The sequence below is a fragment of the Jatropha curcas genome, chromosome 11, assembly GCF_041381405.1.
Source record: "Jatropha curcas cultivar XTBG-Jc1 chromosome 11, XTBG_Jcur_1.0, whole genome shotgun sequence".
Classification (NCBI taxonomy): domain Eukaryota; kingdom Viridiplantae; phylum Streptophyta; class Magnoliopsida; order Malpighiales; family Euphorbiaceae; genus Jatropha; species Jatropha curcas.
The window spans coordinates 13,938,193-13,961,026 of record NC_143161.1 but is presented as its reverse complement, the minus strand read 5'-3'; the positions used below and the strand labels follow the sequence as shown (position 1 = coordinate 13,961,026).

At 32.2% G+C, this 22,834-nt stretch overlaps 3 protein-coding genes across 5 annotated transcripts; 1 reads left to right on the top strand and 2 right to left on the bottom strand.

The window, feature by feature from the left end:
• The first annotated feature begins 351 nt into the window (after positions 1–351).
• LOC105632726 (glycine cleavage system H protein, mitochondrial) lies at positions 352–2,416 on the top strand. The gene is made up of 4 exons (XM_012215165.4): positions 352–562; positions 671–759; positions 1,868–2,038; positions 2,184–2,416. Exons 1-4 carry the CDS (start codon positions 457–459, stop codon positions 2,310–2,312), a joined length of 495 nt encoding a protein of 164 aa, XP_012070555.1. The 5' UTR covers positions 352–456; the 3' UTR covers positions 2,313–2,416.
• A 742-nt stretch (positions 2,417–3,158) lies between these two features.
• LOC105632722 (P53/DNA damage-regulated protein) lies at positions 3,159–9,595 on the bottom strand. Of its 3 annotated transcripts, none has more exons than XM_012215164.4 (5): positions 9,406–9,595; positions 6,773–6,884; positions 6,062–6,329; positions 5,664–5,808; positions 3,159–3,891 (listed from the first exon to the last, which is right to left on the bottom strand). In XM_012215164.4, the coding sequence occupies exons 2-5, from the start codon at positions 6,854–6,856 to the stop codon at positions 3,888–3,890; spliced, it is 501 nt and encodes a 166-aa protein (XP_012070554.1). In that variant the 5' UTR covers positions 6,857–6,884; positions 9,406–9,595; the 3' UTR covers positions 3,159–3,887. The 3 variants fall into 3 exon arrangements, with proteins under 3 accessions (XP_012070554.1, XP_012070552.1, XP_089572455.1); XM_012215162.4 differs by having other exon boundaries at positions 9,401–9,594; XM_089716329.1 differs by lacking the exon at positions 3,159–3,891 and having other exon boundaries at positions 5,660–5,808; positions 9,401–9,595.
• Positions 9,596–15,038: 5,443 nt separating this feature from the next.
• LOC149492620 (protein FAR1-RELATED SEQUENCE 5-like) lies at positions 15,039–15,410 on the bottom strand. The gene has a single exon (XM_089715890.1). The coding sequence runs from the start codon at positions 15,408–15,410 to the stop codon at positions 15,039–15,041; it is 372 nt and encodes a 123-aa protein (XP_089572016.1).
• Between the last annotated feature and the right edge of the window lie 7,424 nt (positions 15,411–22,834).

The window sequence follows — 22,834 nt, the reverse complement described above, 5'->3', positions numbered from 1 at the left end:
TTTTCATATTTTCAATTATGTAATAAGTATTTAGTTGATCTAATTTTTCAAGTTGAAGTGTTAAATCAAATAATTCTGTAAATTAAAGTGTTTACGATGTAATTTTATAAGTTAAGAAGTGAATTTTATATATTCATCTATTTTCTATGTAATTATGTCATATGGATTTTTTATTCCTAATCAAGAAATTTATAATAATTTTCAGAAATCAAAACACAAAAGAAGAGAGAGGGATTAATTAGAAAGGTCGATAATTATTATTACACATTACCAAAAAATATATATATATATATGAAAATGATGAAAAAGAAAAATAAGAAGCACTTTAGACTTTATATTGAGGGAACTTAAGATGAGGCTTTTGTTGCCCACCATTCGTCCAAGATAAAACCATAACAAATAAGATATGAGTCAATAGCATAAAACTATAACAGAAGCACAGAAGACAACACCACCATGGCACTAAGAATGTGGGCTTCTTCTACAGCCAATGCACTGAAAATCTCTGTTGCCTCCAAACCTCAGCTCTCTCCTTACTGTCTCTCAAGATGCTTCTCTTCTGGTAATCGCTTTCTTGTATCAGTTTCTTTTTATAATTCTGTAAAATTGCGTTCTTGATCTTTTTTCAGTTGTTGTTACTTGTGAAAGCTTTCTGTTGTTGGCTATGCAGTTCTTGATGGGCTCAAGTATGCAACTTCACATGAATGGGTGAAACATGAAGGTTCAGTGGCTACAATTGGTATCACTGATCATGCTCAGGTTAATGTTATTAATTTTTTAGTATTTACCCTCCTAAATTTTCACTTTTAGTCCCTCTATAAATTTTGTTCTTCTTTTTTTCTTAGTATTCCTCCTAACTTCATTTTTTTTTTCAAAAGACTTTAGCTTTAGTTCCTTTTTATCTCATATTTGGAGCTCCAATTTTTTATTTTTAATATTTTATATATTTAAATTAATAATTTTAGAAATAATTTATCCTTTTTTCTCTCATGTTGAACCTTAATTTTCGTTTGTCTCACTTAAATTCTTAGTTCTGCCATTGGACTACTTCTACCATTCACTTGAAATTTTTTGAGATGGATAAGGTGTGGCGATACAATGACCACACAAGACAAGATACAAATATTACCGTCTCCGTCAGTTGATATTTTATACTCAGTTTTAGCATTTTTTTTTATACTCAGTTATTTCGCTAATGTATATCACTTATGTACTAATAGAAAAATGTCTAATTCACTCCAAAATTTTCCATTTTTTGTAATTGTACCTCACTTTCAAATTTGAATTTGAAGTGTAAGAGCACGTTCGGTAAAATTAATTATTTTGATAACTATTAGATGTTTTATTAATTATTAATTATTTTAGTAGTGTTTTTAACTAGTTGGTTGAATAGCTAGTAGTTGTTCTAGCAGTTTTTCATAAAAAAATTAAAAATTAAACGTTAGAAGAGTTAATCTTTTATAAAATACTACTTTAACATTTAAAATTTAATTCAAACTCTATGTTATCGAACACTATAAAGGTTGTATTTCGCAACAACTTTTTAAGTAGCTTTTAGCATTTTGACTGGTCAAAACGCTAAAACGCAATTTTTTATAGTGTTCAGTAACATAGTGTTTAAACTAACTTTTAAAAATTAAAGTAGTGTTTTATAAAAAGGTAACTCAAGTAACGTTAGCTTTTAGCGTACTCAAGCAGCTAACAATTAAACCCTATTAAAACAGCTATTAAAATAACTAATTTTGTCAAAAAGATCCAAAAATAAAAATAACATTTAGTGTTTTGACTAATCAAAATGCTAAAAGTTACTTAAAAAGTTGTTGAAAAAGTGAGGCTAAACTGGAAATCATATTTGCATAACGTACAGGACCATTTGGGAGAAGTAGTGTTTGTGGATCTACCAGAACCTGGAGTTGCAGTCACTCAAGGAAAGAGCTTTGGGGCAGTGGAAAGTGTAAAAGCAACAAGTGATGTCAATTCTCCCATCTCCGGTGAGATTGTTGAGGTTAATTCCAAGCTTAGTGAAGCACCTGGGGCAGTAAGTCTCTTCGAATTTCTTTCTAAAATTGGAATTTCTTCTATAAATTTTATGCATATTCTAAAAAATATATATACATCCTAAAATTTAATATTCAACTATGTTTGTCATTTTGTCTAACCTTTGTAAAATGTAATGGAAATAGATTAATTCAAGTCCATATGAAGAAGGATGGATGATCAAAGTGAAGCCAAGTAACCCATCAGAATTAGGATCCTTATTGGATGCAAAGGCATATACAAAATTCTGTGAGGAAGAAGATGCTGCTCATTAGAATTTTTAGCAAGCTTAGTTCCCATATTTTCTCTTGCAAAAATTGAATTAACTTTGTTTTGGACATATTTATTTAAATCCTCAAATCCTGTCAATTATTGCAAATGTATGTTTCCCTTTTTTTTTCCCTTTATTTTTATTTTCTTTATTGCAGATGTGTTCAGCAAAATAAGTTATTTTAGTAACTGTTAACTGTTTTAATAGCAATTACATGAGTTAACTTTTCACAGATCACTACCCTCACTTCTTAATTCAAATGCTATGTTATAAAATGACTTTTCAAGTAATATTTTAACACCTTAAAAATTACTTAAAATATAGTTTTAATGAGTATATATCATGCTCCGCGTGAAATTGGGCAATTTGAGATCCTTTTCCTAGCATCTTTGGAGACCTCGAGCAACATCAGTTCAAATGAGTTAGACTGCAAAATGACCATGCACTCTCCGACTTATTACAAAACCACTCTAAAATGACCATGGTATCCAAAGCACCCCTATTTTAAAACTTGGACATATTAGCACTCTAAAACAAGATTAGGACTACCATTGCAAATAATAAAAAATAATAAAGTGAGCCACATGGCAACCTTGGGTTAACTTAATCCAAAGCCTAAAAACATACCATCTCGGCCAATAACCTTATTTTTGTCTCCCTCTTGTCATCAACATCAGCCCCTACCTTTTTAATTCCTTCACACTCAACCCTCTGAGTAACTATTTGCATTTTCATTAGAATACCTCAATCCATCTCCATAGAAGCTTTACTACATAGTTGCATTATATATATATATATATATATATATATATAACAATGAAATATTCACAAATTCGAAAGCAAGGTAATGTAAAAAACAAATGAAGAAAGCTGAATAAGAAATGTGCTCACAGTTATAAAAGAGCTGAGGGCATCCATTTTTGCAAACAAATTAGGAAACTCTCTCCCTCTTAATTTGTTTCCCAATTACATCTTCCTCCCATAAATCTCCCCACTGCAAATATGATCTACCCAAACCCATATTACTTTTGCATATCTAAATCTAAATTTCCAATTCTATTACCCACTTTAGACAAACCTGATCTAAATGCATTTTCTAACTCACAGATTTGGGTTTTGATCGTCTTTTGGGTAAAATAATTTGCAGTTTCTAGGATTAGCTAGAATTGTGTTTTTCAGCATTTATGGAGCCGAAGGTGGTGGAGGTGTAGCTGAAGCTGAAACTTGATGTGAATTAGGCTTTTCTGGGTTCTATGAAGACGACTCATTGAGATTGGATATCGATGGGCAAGCCATAAAACCTTCGACCATCGATTTCCAGTGATTGCCAATAGGTTGTGGAGAGAAGCTTGAAATACCAAAGTTGTGGAGAGAAACTTGAAATCCAAGTTAATGCAAACATCAGTGTTCTTCAAATGTGTCTTCAACATTTACTCAAAAAAAAAAAAAAAAAAAATGTTCAACAACTGGAGATTAGGAATTTACAACCATATAGTTGGTGTCATGGGCAGGTGAGTCAAATTTCAATGATTCCTTATATTGGCCAGAGTCTTCAGGAGAGAAATTTCTGCATATGTCATCATCTACAAGGGGTGAAACTAATAAGTTACACAATAAATGCACCAAAGAATAGAGCAGCAAATTATGACTTTTATATAGGAAAAGCATTTGACCTGAAGTTCATAGAGGTTTATCGCACAAAATGCAGACATAACCCATGGAGATGGGTTGTATTGTTTAATTTAATATTAGTGCACAAACAAAGTGATAGGCAAAGTTGAAAAAGAAAGCAATTTTCATACCAAGACTGAAAACTATGGTATAATGTGAGTGATAAAAAAACAAGATGACAAGGATCTTTCATGGCATTTTTAAATACCTCAGCAGTTCCACAGAACTTACAGACCATTTTAACTCAAAGGATCAAACTAAATAGACCCTGAAACTAACATCAATTCCTTCTTACAATTAATTTGAACAGAGAAAGAGAACAAGGGGAGGAGATGGAAGAAAATAACAGCCCTTTCTGCTATCACCAGACCAAAATGACATACTCCAGAAGATAACAAACATACGAGCAACTCCATGAAATCTAAAAACCAGGACATGGCTATGTTATCTACCTTACTTATGAATATAAGAACCAGAATGAATTCTGTGCATTATAAAAAAAATATCATATGCCATCTTCAGTGACTGAGCAGGAAAACAAAAACATGCATGAATTATACATGTCAACCCCACAAACAAGTTTTAGAAAATAACAGTTTACCAACTTTAGAATAGAGCTTGCAACAAAAATAAATTACTTTCACTTTTCTTTACTTACTTTACAGAATAGACCTCATCTGAATACACGTCACTCATCTGAATAGACCTCTTAAAGTAGAGCAAAATAAAATATGAAACATAAAAATGCATATTTATAGCTTGTTCCTCATAATATGTTCCTATATTAATATTTAATATCATTGCAACAGTTTTTGGCATAGTGAGATTGTTATAAGCACAAACAACAATCAACCAAGGCCTATGTTCAAAATGACACTTAATCGAATCTGATGGAGGAATTCTACTTAAGCTCTGTTTGGATGGGGTGAGGGAAGGGTAATTAACAGAAGGGTAAGGGAAGGGAGGGTAAGGAAGGGGAAAGGTAAGGACAGTTACAATAAAAATTAGGTTGATGTTTGAAAAGGGTTGAATTAATGGAAATGTAAAGAGAGGGGTAAATAATTAAAAGTAGTACAAAAATACTTAGTTACCTGCATCTCCTCCCTTACACTCCAATTTGTGGTGTAGCAAAATTTGAGATTTGAGAGGCAAAGGAGAGTAAGGCTTACCCTTATTTACCCTCATCCTTCCTTAACTCACCTCTTTCCAAATGGAAATATATATTTTAGTTACCTCTCCTTCCCCTTATATACCCTCCTTCACCTCCAACCAAACAGAGTGTTGGTTGTTCAGTTTTAAGACTCCCATATGTTCCTATAAACATGGGATTAATTTCCTTTTAATTGTATTTGGCAGTTTTCCATAGTTGTGGTAGAAAGTTATTTTGTTGCCTTTATTTACTCCTTTTCCACCTGCTCTTTAAAGTTTAAAACAAAGGAAAAGAAAGCAAGCAGAATTTCAACCAACATTTCAGTTCCTAAAACTCAGAGATCACAGTTTTTTATAGTTCTCTAAAATGAGCTCTTATTATTTTTTCTATGTTCAATTAAATAGACCAATAACTAGATACACATTGAAGAGAAGGCAATTCCAAGAGTTGCTACACAAACATTTGCCATTTTACAGTAACTCTTTAATCTTTCAAAAGAGAAAAATAATTGACGAGACATGAGGCAATACTCACTTTGGTTTGTCTGTTAAGGTTACCAAAGATTTGAGCACACCAGGACTAATCTTGTCAGCAAGGGCACCTTTTTCTGAAATCAGAAAGGACTTCTCCTTTACAAAGCTGTGTAGTTTTTTAGCCTCAAATTCAAGTTTTTCTTGGTCTGCATTGCAACAAAGTAAGATTCAACAAAGTCATAAACTTCATCAAGAAATTCAATATGATAAAACATTTTGTTTTTCACAAGAAATTAATGTTTATGTTTGACAAAATAATCTCCATCAATTAAAAGTCTGACAGAACTACTAACAGAACTGACCCATAGGATATTTCTGTGACAGCATAGTTCCAGTCAATGTATCATATTGATTAATTCATGCACATAATTCTATCAAAATAATAAGTTCTAGGAAAACCTGTCTCCAAGATGGTATGAACAGCATGAAATGGTATACTAGCAAAGACATCAGTTCCTTGGAACATCATCCATGTGCGCTCATCTGAGTTATGGTTGCCACAGGTTGCACATACCTCCTTCACCAAAGGCCTTGATGCAGACCGCCCAATATCCTTCATCATTGACTCAAAAGGAGAAGGAACACTAGTTTTCGTGGTCCGCGCTCTCTTTCTCAGCGCAGTAAGTGCTTCCCTGTTCCCATTCCTCATTTTATCATTTTCAACCACCTGCACTTTTATTGCTAAGGTTACAGCAACCTAGTTTCTGACTACCTCAGCCAAAGAAAAAAGAAGGAACAGACTAGAATATCTACAACCATATACCATTTTCATTTAATAAACTTGACCAGGCAAAGGAACTGCAACAGGCTAGACTAAACAAAAAATTTGATTTCTTAATTTCCTTAAAATAAGAAACCTTGAAAGTGTATGGCAATATGTTCTTTTAATATTCTCAGAAACTTTTGTATCTTTTGTAGTCTCAATTTTCTGAACTCATTTTTTCTGTACTTTTCTAGACTCCGCAAGTGTTTTAGAGCTCCATCGTATAAGTCTAATGAAGAACTTTCCTCTCTCACATTTTTTCAGCAAACAAAGAAATGTGTAACAACAGATAAGCATATTCAAGTGCACTTTTGAGAGACATAAATAGAGTTGAACGTATGAATAACCTGATGTCGGGTTAAAAGGAGTTTCTCCGCTTCAATTTCAAGCTCAACCAAGCTTTGCTGAAACTGCTTCATAGACTCATCCATTTTCTGAATCCCGTATGAGAACCTTCACCTGGATTCAAGATTAACAAGCTAAAATATTAAATTAAGCAAAACTTTCAAGTATTTCAGAAGGCTAAGGAAACTTCTACCCTAGCATAGGCATAATCAGATAGAGTCACAACACAGATTATTAACAGAAAAAGTACTATTCATCTGTTCTCTGTACTATTCATCTAGTCACAGCACACCTCAAATAATTTATTAATGCATTATCTATAAAAATAAAACAGTAACCATTAATTAACAGAAGAACTTGGGATTAGAAAAGCAATCAAGACCATAAAATCAAATCAACAGAAATCCTCCTACCAAAAACTGAAAGCTAAAAGAAAATTCATATTACCCTTCAAATTGCAAAAATTACACAAAACCTACAGAGCAATCGAATTAACAAGAATACCTAGCTGCCAATTAAAAAAAAAAGTTTCGAATGAAACGCAAGTATACATTGAGGCCTTTGAATCCCTTAACGGCACCATTTTACAGAAAAATCCATTAGCCATAGCAACAGAACGAGAACGATAACAGCAACACAAGAAAATGAAGGAAGAAAGCAAACAAAGCACAATTCAATTACATAACACCAACAGAACAAAATTGATAAGATCATAGAATTACAGGATTCATTCATAGATTAAACCTGTGTGTTCTCCTTTTATTTTCTACTTTCTACTCAAATTATGAGTTTAGAAAGAGAGAGGATGAACAAGTAACAGTAATTACCAACAAAATCGAGAACCAAAGAAAGAAACCCTAAATCGGAAAGAGAGAATAGAAGAAGGCTTTAAGGAAAAAAGACCAGTGCGTAGGGTTGGCAGCGGGGCAAGTACTCGCTAGAAATAAGCTACCCGAACCCAAATCCGTTATTAATTTAAGTACCTGAACCCGTCCCGAATCTGTTAAGGAATAAACCAATAATACCCAAACCTATCCCAAATCCGTTTAGAACTACCCGCATACTACCCGAACCCATTTAAATGCCCATTTAATCACAAATTTATTCAATCCACAAAATCCGAACTCCGCATGAAACCCGAATCTGACCCCGAAGTGCGACAAAAAAATACATAAAAAATGCATTAAAATTCAACTTCAAAATAATAAAACAACTTAACCTATAATATTCGAAATAATAAAACAACTTAACCTGTAATATTCTAAAACAACAATACATAGTAATATTAAAATAGAACAAAAGAATTGAAATTCAACCTAAATAAATAATTCAAACCAATATCTCAATTAAACAATTTGACAAGCAACCATCTATTAAAATTCAATAAGATTAATATTAATAACAAACTAAAAATCAATTAAAATATAATAATACTAAACTATAACAAATTATCATAGAATGAGAACTAAATCCATATAATAAAGCATAATAAAAAGTATGTCAATAAAAAAATTACCGAATTAAAGAGTACATTAAAACAGAACAAGACTACAACAAACACACAATAAATTGTACATAAACATAATATTCTTAACACAATCAAATCAACTAGTTAGTCTTCGCTAATTAAAAACTACCGACAGCAAATTAAACTAGTTACAATCAAGTTTAGGGATACTAAACAAGTTTGCAAATTAAACTAGCAAATTCAAAGTCTGGCAATATGACTAAAACACTTACATGTTCAAGCTATGTAGGTCAGAATATATCCTTCTCAAAAAAAAAAAAAAAAAAAAAAAAAAAAAAAAAAAAAAAAAATTCAGCCCTACACAAAATACAAAATATTAAACCTCGTGTAATTTGTGTTATTGCTTTAAAAGCTCATTTCTAGACAGATTTGTATAAATATCTCATGGTAAAAAAATAAAAACAAGAACAAATTAAACCAATTAAAAAAAAAAATCTTCTTGTTGGCCATTAGGAATAAAATCGACCGAACTTCAAACTTTCACATTTTGTACAAAAAGTAGATTCCTTTTAATGTGTTTTGCTTATCAAATTTGATATTTGCAAATAACCTCATTTACAATGTCAAATTTGAAATTTAAAATCCTATTATCGAAAAACCAAAACTTTGAAATATATATATATATATATATATATATATATATATATATATATATATATATATATATAAAACTTTAGCAGCAGAAAATTAACAAACCATTCTCAGTATATGACAATTATATGCAAATAATCTCATTCTCAGTATATCTAGACAATCTTAATCATTATTAACAAACCAAACTCTGAATTAACAAACCAAACATATCAGATTTCACTTAATAAACCACGAATTGGCTTATATTCACCATCCTTTTGCCTTTTAATATATATATTTTCAACAAATAAAACATGCACAAAACCCATAAACGAAAAAATAAAACAATATGCAAATACTCTCAGCTGAACCCATAAATTAATTCAACAATTTCTGCTCTTTCTCTATTTTTATGTGCTTATATAGAAAAAGGAAAAGGGACGAAGCAAAATGAAAAAAAAAAAAAAAAAAAAAAAAAAAAAAAAAAAAAAAACTGAGAATGAAAAAAATAAAAAAATCAAGAATGAACCTAGCTTGAAGAGCACGACTCATGCAGACGCGATGGCCAAGAACGAAAGCAACGGGAAGGTATAGAGAAAGACTGGTTGTAGAAGAGCAGAAAACGAGCGGCGCAGGGGAAGAGAGGGAGGAGAAAATACTTGACTCGAGTTTGAGAGAACTTCCTGTTTGTATGATTAAATGCAACCCTGGGCTAAAACCACTTTAATTTTGTTTGTGAATTCATTTAAACCTCCCACATAAAAAAAAAAGTTATTTTATTATTATTATTATTAAAGTTATTATTATTCTTATTATTATTAAAGTTAGTATTTTATTTTGAAGAAATTAAAGTTGTTATTATATTATTATTATTATTATACTAGTTATTAATTAAAAAGTATTAATTAAAAAGCTATAATTATATTTCAATATTATAGTAATTGTAATAATAAAATATTATATAAAGTATTAAGTTTAACTTTTTTTTTATTATAGAATATACTTAGTAGGTTATAATTAATTGTGGTTATTGCAATCCTTAGTCTATATACACTAGACTTTTAAGTATAATTATACTAATATACATGATAATACCAATAAAAAAATTAAAAAAAATTAACTAAGATCCAATTATAATTATGTTTATAAGTTCATTTCGAAAGGGGTTATTGGATGAGTATAGGATGCACTTGACATCCCAACCCCACACCACATTAGCTTGTTTGGTGAAGGCTGCTTCAGAGCTTGAAATTATTCGGAATGAGAGACAGGCCAGAGGTTAGAGGACCCAGCAGAGCAGTCAGTATAAGAGATTGCAAAGTGCTACGTCTGGACAGACTTCAGGGGTCCAGTCTAGTAGCAAGAGATTTAGAGGCGGACTGCAGATGGGGGTCAGACCGGGCCAGATAGTTGGTCGGGGTATATTTACGATATCAGCTCCTCCGACTACATCTGTTGCTAGTAGTATAGGTGCTGCATGGCCAGGTCTACCAACTTGCATTCAGTGTGGCAGGAGACATGTTAGGGCGCGTTGGGGAGCTACGAGAGCTTGCTTTAGATGTGGATCCACTGAGCTTATGATCAAGGATTGTCCTATGACCGTGACTCGTCCAGCTCACCAAGTTGGGAGGCCAGCTCCTTATGGTCAGAGAGGTAGAGATAGAGGCCGTAGTGAGGGATATGGTACTAAGAGTGAGAAACCAGTTTCTGAGAATGTGGAGAGACCAAAGGCTAGAGCACAGGCGAGGGCTTATGCCATCAGGACCAGGGAGCAGTGGAATGCACCGGATGTCATTGCAGGTACCTTCTCCATCTTTGACACTTTTGTACTTGCTTTGATTGATCCAGGCTCCACGCATTCATACATATGCATCCATGTGGGTAGACTGGGTAGTATGCATGCTGATACATTAGAGCACAGCGTTGAGGTTACTAGCCCTTTGGGTCAGAGTGTAGTAGTTGATCGGGTGTATAGAGATTGCCCTTTAGTCATTCATGAGTATGTATTTCCGGGTGATTTGATAGAGTTGCCTTTTCGGGAGTACGATGTGATATTAGGTATGGATTGGCTGACTAGACATGGGGTCATTGTTGATTGTAGACGTAAGAGGATTACGCTTCAGACTCCATCTGAAGAGGGGATTGTAGTTGTGGGGGAGAGGAGGGATTACCTCTCTAAATGTTACTTAAGCCAGTACCGCTAGGAGAATGATACAGCATGGCTATGAGGCGTTCTTGGCCTGTGTACTTGAGCCTGAGCGGAGATCTCCCAGTGTCCATGAGATTTCGACGGTGTGTGACTTTCCAGATGTATTTCCCGAGGATTTGTCTGGTTTGCCTCCTGCAAGAGAGGTTGAGTTTAGTATCGAGGTTGTGCCGGGTATTACACCGATATCCATTGCTCCATACCAGATGGCTCCTAGTGAGTTGAGAGAGTTAAAGATTCAGATTCAGGAGTTGATCGGTAAGGGTTTCATTCGACCTAGTGTATCTCCTTGGGGTGCTCCAGTATTATTGGTGAAGAAGAAGGATGGTACTTGGAGATTGTGCATTGATTATAGGCAGCTTAATAAGGTGACACTGAAGAATCGTTATCCATTGCCTCGAATAGACGATTTGCTTGATCAGTTGAGAGGGGCCACTGTGTTTTCGAAGATTGATTTGAGATCAGGATATCATCAGTTGAGAGTTAGAGAGTCAGATGTACCTAAGACTACTTTCAGGACTCGATATGGTCACTATGAGTTTTTAGTGATGCCATTTGGGTTGACTAATGCCCCAGCAGTGTTTATGGACCTGATGAACCGGATCTTCCATCCTTATTTGGATCAATTCGTGGTGGTTTTTATTGATGATATTTTGGTGTACTCTCCGACTAGAGAGGATCATGATCACCACCTACAAAAAGTTCTGCAGACCTTGAGAGACCGACAGTTGTATGCCAAGCTCAGTAAGTGTGAATTTTGGTTGATTGAGATTGCTTTCTTAGGGCATGTTGTTTCTGCAGAGGGTATTTGTGTGGACCCGAAGAAGATTGAGGCAGTGCTTGATTGGAAGCCACCTACGAATGTCACAGAGATTCGCAGTTTCTTAGGTTTGGCTGGATATTACAGGAGGTTTGTCAAGGGGTTTTCTCTTATTGCAGCCCCTTTGACTAGACTTCTCCGTAATATTTGAACCCATCAAGCGAAATCTGTTTGTATACAGAAATTGCTATTTGAACCCACCAAGCGAAATCTGTTTGTATACAGAAATTGCTCTTTAGACCTACCAAGGCGAAATCTGTTTGTATACAGAAATTGCCATTCTCAAAATCATCTTGAACGTGGCCAGATGATTGCCGATGCTTAGAACGTTGATGTAGTCCGACTAGAGCTTTCAGGCAAATTCAAATCTTTCGAGCCAACCAAATTTCAAAGTTTATGGTTATTAATGTATGGGGGCATGTGATGCTCCAACATTTAACAAAGGCAAAATCTGTTTGTACACATAAATTGCTCTTTTCTTTTTGAAAATGCTTTCAGGTCAAGCAGTGATGATGAATTACGAAGCTGTTTGGATCCTTTTCTCGATTCGTGATGATGCATTTCGAAGCGGATCGAGTCAATCCTTTTCCTGATTAATGATGGTGGATTACGAAGTTGATCGGGGCAATCAAATCAAAATCCTTCGGGCCAATCAGACTGAGCTTCGGAGGTATCTTCAAAACCAATCATACCGAGTTTTGGAGATCATTACTGATCCGACTGGAGCCAATAAAGCCGATCAGACTAAGATTTGGACGTGAACAGATGATCAAATCAATTCAAATCAAAATCCTTCGAGCTAATCAGACCGAGCTTCGGAGGTATCTTCAAAGCCAATCAGACCGAGTTTTGGAGATCATTACCGATCCAACTGGAGCCAACAAATCCAATCAGACTGAGATTTGGACGTGAACAGATGATCAAATCAATTCAAATCAAAATCCTTCGAGCCAATCAGACCGAGCCTCGGAGGTATCTTCAAAACCAATCAGACTGAGTTTTGGAGATCGTTACCGATCCGACCGGAGCCAACAAAGCCAATCAGACTGAGCTTTGGACGTGACCAGATGATCAAGACAACCGTTTCATTCAATCCAAGGTTGAAGGCGTGTCAATGGGCCACTTTAACATTAATCGTTTATACAATTAATGATAAAGTGGGGGGGGCAAACTGTTGACACGTGTCTTTATGTCCCCACCTAACCCAATGAGGATATGAGGATGCGGAATGAAGGGTCACGGCTATCCAGAAGTCTTTTAACCCAAGGATTTAAATTAGACTAATTTAAAGGTGTCTGATTTACATAAGAGTTGCGTCACGCAGCTATTAGGTGCGTGACAGCACTGTCGGTTGCATCACGCAACTCCAATCTAGATGATGTCACCGTGAATGCCGACATAACGATTTTTCATTCTGTTTGAGTATGTGGCAACGGTCCAGAAAGTGAGCTGCGTCACGCAGCCGTAAGGTGCGTGACGCAGCTATCCCCTGTTGCCCTACTACTATAAATACATCGGTTTATCTCTTATTCGGGACAAGGTTTTTAGGGCGTCAAAAACACACACTTGCGGCTAGGTTTTTCTCCAGAAACTCTTCTGAGTTCCCTTGAAGAAAAACAGCCATTAGACATCAATTAGGTTAAAACGAAAATCATAAAAAAGAAGAAAAAGAAAGAGAGAAAAGAGTGAGCGTTAAATCCTTGTGGACAGAGCTTCTGGAACCCATTAACCTTCATTCTTTAAGGCGTTCAAGTTGTTTACAATCCTCAGTCGGAGGGTTAGGTAATTCCCTTAAACTTTTCTTTGTATTGTTAGTTATTTATTCATTGTTATTTATTTTATTATTGCTTTAAGTAGTTTAAACTTAGTTAAACGGTATTCTGTCCACTCTTGGTTGTTTTTAGATCTTATTAGAGCATGTTTAAATAAAAGAAAGACGTAAATAAGTTGTTTAAAAAGTAAGCACGGACCAGAGCAGTTGCGTCACGCAGCCAGTAGATCCGTCACGGACCTGGCAGTTGCGTGACGGAACTGTTCATGTCCAAAATATCATTTCTTTACCCAGATTAGTTGCGACACGCAGCTATCGGATTCGTAACGGATCTGGAGGTTGCGTGACGGAACTGTTCATACTCATGATTTCATTTTTATTTTTAATATTCTATTTTGATTGTGGATTTAAAATATACATTTGATGGATCTAGAGTCTTAAGAACAGTTAGGTCACGCGACTATTAGATCCGTCACGCACCTGTTCTTCCAAGAACAGCTGCGTGACGCAATTGTTCTAGGGTTCCAGAAATAATTTTTGTTTTTTTTTTTTAAATAATAATTTTTGTACAAAAATAAAATTTAATTTTTTTAATAAATCCGAAGACAACCAATTGTGGGCAGATTGCAATTTAATTAATTTTAGGATATTAAAATGTAATTATGCATGCTTTCGGGTTTTTGGTTTTTGGGTTAAAATTTTTAATCGGGTAGAATGTATTTTTTAAGTTTGGTTTGTGGCCCGCCTTTAACCATAAGGCAAGAGCAGGTCTTTTATTTATTTATTTTAATTGCTTTTGTGTAGATGATTTAAATGATTATGGATGCAATGGTTGAATTTAATTGAATTTGAATGGGACGATTAATTAATTTTCCACATAGGAACTCGGTTCGATTCATTCGAGTTGGGTTCAAGTAAATAAATAATTTGGCTTTTCTAACTAAAATAAATTAGAAATCATAGGTTAAAAGAGGCCGATTTTTCCCTGCGTCGGCTTCCAACGGGCCGACGTACCCAATTCCCTTACTCAGAATCGCCTTGGTGCGCCTGACCAGTTTTTAAATAATTTGGCCTTAAATAAAATTGGATTTAAAATGGAGTCAGTTTTATAAAATAAAATTGGAAATGGTCCCATTGCCGAAATAATGGGTGGCGACTCAAATGTTATGTAAGACCGATTTATCGGCACCGCAGTCCAAAAGGTTTTGTCACCACTTGCTCAAAATAAAAATCACCCTTTCCAATCCAAAAAACCGAAAAGCGAACGTTTTTCGTATCTCTCGGGGGCGGTGCGAAAACATTGACCAATTTTCATGTGACAGTAGGGCACAATCAAAAAGAGTGGAATGATCATGATGATTAATCCCGACCTAGGTCGCAAATGGTATCCTAAATTGGTTCACCAAGTAGGTGGTGTCAAAACACACCACATCATGGAATTCTTTGTAAGTAGCTCTCCTACAAGGATGAATCCAAATAACATCTAACAATCTACCTTCTCCATCCATTCTCATTAAATGGAAAAAATTTGAATCTTTTCTTTGCATCTTTAGAAAGAGCCAATCAATTGCTTCATCGTCGCCGTGTTCTAGCCTTGACCTCCTAGTAGCCTCAATGTAGTTTCTGCAGTCTTTCGCAAGGCAAGACATGTTCTCTAAACCACCAGCTTGAATAGTGAGCAATTTTATGCACTTGCACGGCCGAATTTCACATATATCATTTGCTTCCAGAACTCGCTTCATATTGGGTGATATCTACCTATGGGAAGGCATAAGCCTAGACATGGAAGGATCCATATCATGGTTATGGCCCCTTACAATTTTTTTAACCTCCCACAGGCCTTATTTGTTTACTAAGGCATGCATCCTTGTAGGACAGTCCACCCTTTTACTGAACCTCTTTGCCTTTGATTTTCTACCTTTGTGGCAGGCCATAACATAATACCTATATGCCCCTCCGACACCCTTTATCTCCGATTTCTTAGCAATGCCAAAACCTTTGCATTTGCCATGCTACCAATAAAATTCATATAGCCTACCCAATGTACGGAAAACCATTCCCTCCTCAGGCCTTTCATCAATATCACTAGTTATCAACCATCGTCACCGCCATCGCATTCCTCCGGCAAGACTGAGTTCAAAACATTTTTAATGTTTTGTCATAAATTGATTGGGAATCTAGTGCATTTTCTGTCTCTTCAACTCTGTCATTCCTAATTCATTTGGATTTTCACTATCATTGGATATGTTCTCGTAACTGTTGCTGTCGCTGCCAAACACTTCCTACATCAACGTCCTACGATTGTCCTGAGCAACTCTTCAGACAAAAAATTTTGATTGAAGCATGGCCTTCTGCTTCTGTCATTGTTATCAAACCTCCTATGCTGGTTTAATCAACAATAGAATCCGTCTGGGTAGGCTGTACATTGCCTTCTAAAATAGGGTTGGATCTATCTAATAGTCAACAATGTCTATGCACCTAGGGATGGATTTTTTGGATAATGGTGCGAAATTGAATATCTATTGTGTTCATTGCCTGCGATATGGGCCATAAACCTAAGGCCCCATACATATTGATTGTCGACTATTATATATGCTATCTTCATCTACATTATCTTCAAGCCCGAGTTAAAAATAGCACAGCAAGAGTCCAATTTCAATGGGCCTTCAGTTATTGGCCCATTAAGTCGACCCTTCCTTGTTGGTTCAACCCAGGAGTTGAACATGGATGGATGCAGCCAACCCATCCCATCAAAAGTTATATCTTCATAAGCACCCTTCTCCTCATGCCACGTGTGTAGCATGCAAGCTATACTCTTTTTGTGTGCAACAAGTGAAAAATCTGCATTCATGTTATCCAACATCAGAAATCATTGCTTCTTTTTCCCTCCTATAGTGCACCATTTTCCTCCCAAATTCAAGAAGGGGCATTGTAGTAATTCAACAAGTCAAGATTCTTGTTGTGTCAGGTTGAACATGAGCGAAACATCTTTGTTGTTAAGACATAACCATCACACTATAATTTTAAAATTTGACAAAAATTCCAAGAATGCACATTTTTCAAGACAATAAATCATTACATACATGAATCACTTAATAAATTTCATAATTTACATGATTTTCCAAGGATGGGTCAATAATTAGATCAATTAAATAATAATTTATCTTAGGAGGATCATTAATCCAAAATGTATTTAATTTGCTAAATTAATCTATTAACCAATGTTAAGTTACTAACCATATTATTCTATTTATTACTATTAAATTTAATTAATCACCTAATTAATCTATAATTCACAATTTCTTTAAATAACTACTCTCAAGTCTTTTTAATTAACCAAATCTCATCACTTATTTATTACTAAATCTAGTTAATTAACATCTTAATTAAGATCAAATTATAATTTGATTCTTAAAGTCCTTAAAAATATAAAAGAAGTCCTTAATGGTGCATATATGTCCAACTGGTTTATGAAATTATTCCATGTGTCCATAAAGTCCATAGAAAGGATCCATATTACATTTTAAGTCCTTATTTAGTCCAAATTGCTCATTAGTCCTTAAATTATGCAATTTGCATATTAGTCCTTGAAAAATATCATTAAGGTCCTTAAAGTTCTCTTTTTGTCCAATTTCTCCACAAGCTTAGGAAATTTATCATAAGATCCTTAGAATGTTTCATACAAGTCCTCAAACATAGAAAATTTTATATTCGTAGCCCAATATGCTTCGGCCAACCATGGAAATACACAAATCAAGCATTTAATTTCAATTAAAGTCACAACATTAAAGCACACATGAATAACATAAACAAGCATCAAATCATAAAAATCAAACATGAAAAACCAAGAAAAATCATAATGATAGTTCAGTCAAGCTTGGTTTTTCAATACCATCACAATTTGATTTAAAATAAAGGCATATTCGCATAACTACAATATGCTAGAACACATTTAAATCATCAGTTTCATCAAAATCATGCATTTAACACAAAAATCAAAATAAAATCCTAACTATCAAAAAATTGGAGAAAATGAATTTTAAGTGCACTAACCTTGAATCAATGCCTAATAACCTCAAATCACACCTTAAAATACTCTTTATCTTTAGCCTTGGAAGTAGAACATTTTAAGAAAAGAAAAATCTAGAATAAATACAAAGGCTTAATGAAATTCAAATCTAAATGCATGAATAATATGAATAAATGCATGAGAACCTATTTCTAGTCTTAGTTTGAAAAATCACTAAGATTCTATATGAAAAAGAAAAAGGTAGAATAAGTTTTGTGATAGAAAGCTTACCAAAAATTATGAAAACCCGAGTTAAATGCAAGAAATCACCTCATTAGCTTAGTTATTCAAGGATTTTTGTTTGAGCTTGATCAGAAATGGAGTTTGTGTAGGAGTTGTGAAGAAAATGAGGGGAGAGAGAGAGAGAGAGAGAGAGAGAGAGAGAGAGACAAAATGTGTATGGGAGGCTAGGGTTTGTGAAGGAGGAAGAAGATGGTGTTGCACATTTGGTTGTTTAGGTTTTTGATAGAGTTTCGGTACTTTAGTCTTTTTTCCAAATGAATGATGGAGATTAGATCTTAAAAATCTCATACAAATACCTATATTGGTTCATAAATGACAAAATAGTAATTTGCCATGGTGTAGATAAAAAGTTGACTTGGTCAATAGTCTTATAAATGGAGAGCTAGGATTTGTTTTAAGTTCCTCCTATCCTAAGGCTAGAATTAGATACTACACTAAGTCTAAATACACATTATAAAAACTCTATATTTACACATGTCATTACATAATTGATTTTTTACACATTAATTAAATTTATTAAAATAATTTATGACATCATAATTCATCCATATAGGCATTAATTCACCATAAATTATTTATAAACTCTAAAAATTATAAAATGTATATTTCATGAATTAATTAAATTAAATCATTATTAAACACTTAAATTCTAAAACACACTTAACATAATTTTATGAATTATTTCACCACTGAATATATTTAGAATATCAAACCCTCTTGAGCAGTACCATAATTGACCCAGTAATAACATAATTCATGATTGGAAAAAATGGAACAACTATCTACTACTTTAGGCAATTTCGTCTTCGAAATTACCTAATGAAAACAACTGTGGATATTGCTGTTTCATGATCTTCTCGCTTTTCCAGGTAGCCTCCTCAGATTTAGGATACCTCAAAAGAACCTTAACCAACAGAATCCTCTTGTTCCTCAATTCCTTAATCTCTTTAGCTAGGATCTCAACATGTTCTTATTCATATGTCGAATCTGACTAAATTTCAATAGCCTCGGAAGCAATAACGTGCGAGGGATCCGATTTAACATTCTTAACATGGAAAATGAAATATGTTATGGACCTTATCCACTGACAGAGCTAGGGGGACTGGGGGGCTGTCGCTCCCTGGCTTGAGAAAATTTTTTATTATTCATTATTTAAGAAAATCTAGCATTACTTTCGGGGGAACTTAGTGGCATTTTGGCTTTATTTTGACCCTTAACAACCAAGGTGCGACCTGTAATGGCTCCATTTTACATTTGATTCATAATACATTATTTTTTACATTTTTCAAAGTTCTTGTTGGATTTTCTATTATAGATAACATTCCATATTTTCACATTTTTATTTATAATATATTCTTTTATTGGAGTTTTGCATTACAAATTGATAGAATTTAAGTTTAATTAACTTTTATAATATTCTTGTAATATTCATAATAAACCAAATTATAAATCCAACTACTATAAGTAAATAAACTAAATTGTATTATAAAAATATACTTTAATTTTATATATTCCAACTAAAAAAAATTAGTATTCTGTAATTAATTTAAAATTAACTAATTAATTAAATCATTTGAAAATGAGCTTAAATCACATTTTTAATTTTAAAAAGTACTGCTTAATAAATAATTAAAGTCAATAAAATAACAATATGCATTTCTTGATTGAATTTTCCAATTTCCACTAGTAATATTTAAAATTTGAGCCAAAGAAGAAGTTTCAGTTGAAGTCAATTTGACCTTTAATTATTGGTAACTCACTTATTGGGAGGGAAAGTCACAAATTTTGAAACGGATTAGTTTCATATTAAAAAATGATTTAGGGATACTCGTGGGTAACTTATGGGTAAATAAATGAATAAGATGTAAATATAGATATAAAAACTGAAATGAAGACAAATACAAAGGGAATTGCATTTGTATGCAAACGCTATCTTTTTCACCTCAAAAATAGAAATTAATGGATGACAACTCTCAAAATTTTCAAATTTTCAATTTTGAGTTAGTAATATGAAAATATGTTTTTCTTTTTTTTTTCTTTTTTAAACTTTTTCATGATTATAAAAACGGTTACTATCTATCACTTGTATCAAAATAATAAATGCTTTGATATCGTGTTAAAGACAAGTTGTCTACTTAGTATACATTGTTTTCTAACTTAATGCTTATTAGACAAGGGGGCCCACTATTTTTCAGAACTAAATTTAAGAAAAAATAAAAAGGAACTAATTTTTTTTTCCAAAAAAACTTATGTTACTCTGTGTGTGTGTGTGTGTATATATATATATATGAAAGAAAAATAGGATTGGAAGCCAACTCTTCCAATTATCAATTTTCGTTAAGCGAACTCTAAACAGGAGAGAGAGTTTATTAGATTAAAAAACTCATGAAGAGAGAAAAAAAATTAAGGCTAGCAAATTCATTGAATACTGAAATTTTTCAGAACTAAATTTAAGAAAAAATAAGAAATTTTTTTGGGAAAAAACTTATCTTAATTTTTTTTTGGATATAAAAGAAAAATAAATTTTATTTTTTTATTTTTCTTCTAATTTGAGGAGAAAATTATCGGAATTCTTTTTCCTTATATTCCTTTCTTATTTTCAAATAAAATATTTTTTGTTTATTAAGATTAGTTTTCTTTTCTTTTTTTTTCCCTCCTATATAATATTATTTGAAAATATAAAACAACTTATCTTCTTACAATTGCTATCATTACAACTTATCTTCTTATAACTATGTTAAATAACTGCTCTTCTTGCACTAGACAAATTAAAAGACTTACACTTGACTGTCATTTAAGATAGACTTTTCTATTTTTATGTATTACTAGTCTTCTTTATAACGTGTGTTACACGTTGACTATACTCATTGTATGTTCATTCTTTATACTCATTTAATTTTTTATTTATATAATATTAAAGTATAAATTCTTATTTATATTGAGCAGTTAAATTATGTTACACTTATATACAGTAAATACTTTTTTTGGTTCTATGTCAACGTACTTATTTATAGTTTTTATTATACATTGGTTGCTTTTATTTTCTTTTTTAAGGAAAAACCAAATTGATTTATAAATAACATCATATAGCTTCTATTATACGTTTTATACTTAATTTACATGTTTTGTTAATAATTTTCACTATAATCTCTTGTAGTAAATAAATATACATTAACAATAGAATAAGAAAGCAATCTAATAAATCAAATTATATATTTATAAATAATAATAAATTTTTATTTTAAATTTTTTAGCCAATCAAAATCATGAAAGCTTTTTCAAAAATTATTAATATAATTATATTCTTTAATAGAAATAGGATTTTAATTATATAAGATATCAATATAACTAATTAAATTCAAGATGTTTAAAAATAATAATTTTTTATTTTATTTTTTGTCTAACCAAATTAGAAAGCAATTTGTAATTTAAAGAAATTTAACCATACCTTTTTTAAATCAAATCTGAATCATCTAGATATATTTATTTAAAATAAATTTAAAAAATGTAAAAAGTTTCAAATGCCTCATTTACATATATTATTTAAAATAATAATGTTGAAGTTAAATTATAAATTATAATAATAATAAATTATTAAAAGTTATTAAATTATTATTAATAATTTGTATAATAATATAATGAAATAAAAAATAATTGAACACAATAAGATAATAATAGGAAAAATTTAAAAATTTAAAAAATTTAATTATCTACATTTATTTATCTATTAAAAAAAGTCAAAAAAAAAAAAACATCTAATCGATTTATAGAAATATTATATATTTTTTTTAGGTTAAAATATTTTAATTGGTTAAAACTAAGGTTATTTTAAGATATCTTAAATTTCACAAGGACAATATCGGCAATCTCATTATTCTCTCACATTCTCACTTTTATATATAGTATAGATATGGATAGATTATTATTATTATTATTAATGGATAGATTATTATTATTATCATCATCGTTACTACTACTTAAATCATTTCTTGGTTTTTGTGAACTTCCTTATGAAGTTGGTTTGGTTCTACTAAAATGGGTTTGGGTCATTTGGGTTTCATACGGTTTTTATGAATCAATCCGATTAAAATGGTTTGATTCAAGAGACGATGTTTGTGTGGCTTTTAAAATTAAATTTAATTTGATCGGTTTCAAAAATAAAATTCCGAATCATTTCTTATATGTATGTTTATTTTCAATGGCTTTTGACTATCAGGAATATTTAACAAATATATATTTCTTATATGTACAACTCTTCATGGCACTATCAAGAGAGGCATCAATGTCAATAACAAAAGTTCTTGTAAAACCGAAAAAGAAAAGAGAAGAAAAGAAAGAAACAAGCAATATAGATAAAAAAAAACATTGTCTAAGAGAAAGTCTTGCTCCCAAATATGTAACAATATATATTCAAAATCTTAATCAATTCTCTTAAGAATATACTACTATTAAAAATAATAAAGATAGTGATATCATTTTGCATTGAGACAATGTTCTGAATAAAACTGAATCATTTATTAATCCATCGGCTCTTTTTAAAGGGACAAAAAAATTGATCGTGCATAGGGAATAATTGTATTTATTATTTTTTTAAAAATATTTTGCATTATTATTTTTTACATTTATATATGTGTAGCATTAAATAAGTAAATAAATAAAGTATTGAGTTTAACTATCTCTTCCTCAATTACTTATTATACACATAATTAACTTCTGAAATTAAGAAAAAAAAACAAGATAAAAAATTTATAAATTATACAACAATATGTGAAATACTAGTAATTAAAAAGGTCTGAAAAACGTTGACATTTGAACTAATATGTAACATAAATTAGTTTGCTTAACCTGTGCAAA

Coding starts and splice junctions, on each gene's coding strand:
- LOC105632726 (XM_012215165.4), top strand. CDS start 457: ATGGCACTAAGAATGTGGGCTTCTTCTACAGCCAATGCACTGAAAATC. Junction 760..1,867: donor GTATCACTGATCATGCTCAG/GTTAATGTTATT, acceptor CATAACGTACAG/GACCATTTGGGAGAAGTAGT. Junction 2,039..2,183: donor TTAGTGAAGCACCTGGGGCA/GTAAGTCTCTTC, acceptor TAATGGAAATAG/ATTAATTCAAGTCCATATGA.
- LOC105632722 (XM_012215164.4), bottom strand. CDS start 6,856: ATGGATGAGTCTATGAAGCAGTTTCAGCAAAGCTTGGTTGAGCTTGAA. Junction 6,330..6,772: donor TCCTTTTAACCCGACATCAG/GTTATTCATACG, acceptor ATAAAAGTGCAG/GTGGTTGAAAATGATAAAAT. Junction 5,809..6,061: donor TCATACCATCTTGGAGACAG/GTTTTCCTAGAA, acceptor GTTGCAATGCAG/ACCAAGAAAAACTTGAATTT.
- LOC149492620 (XM_089715890.1), bottom strand. CDS start 15,410: ATGAAGCGAGTTCTGGAAGCAAATGATATATGTGAAATTCGGCCGTGC.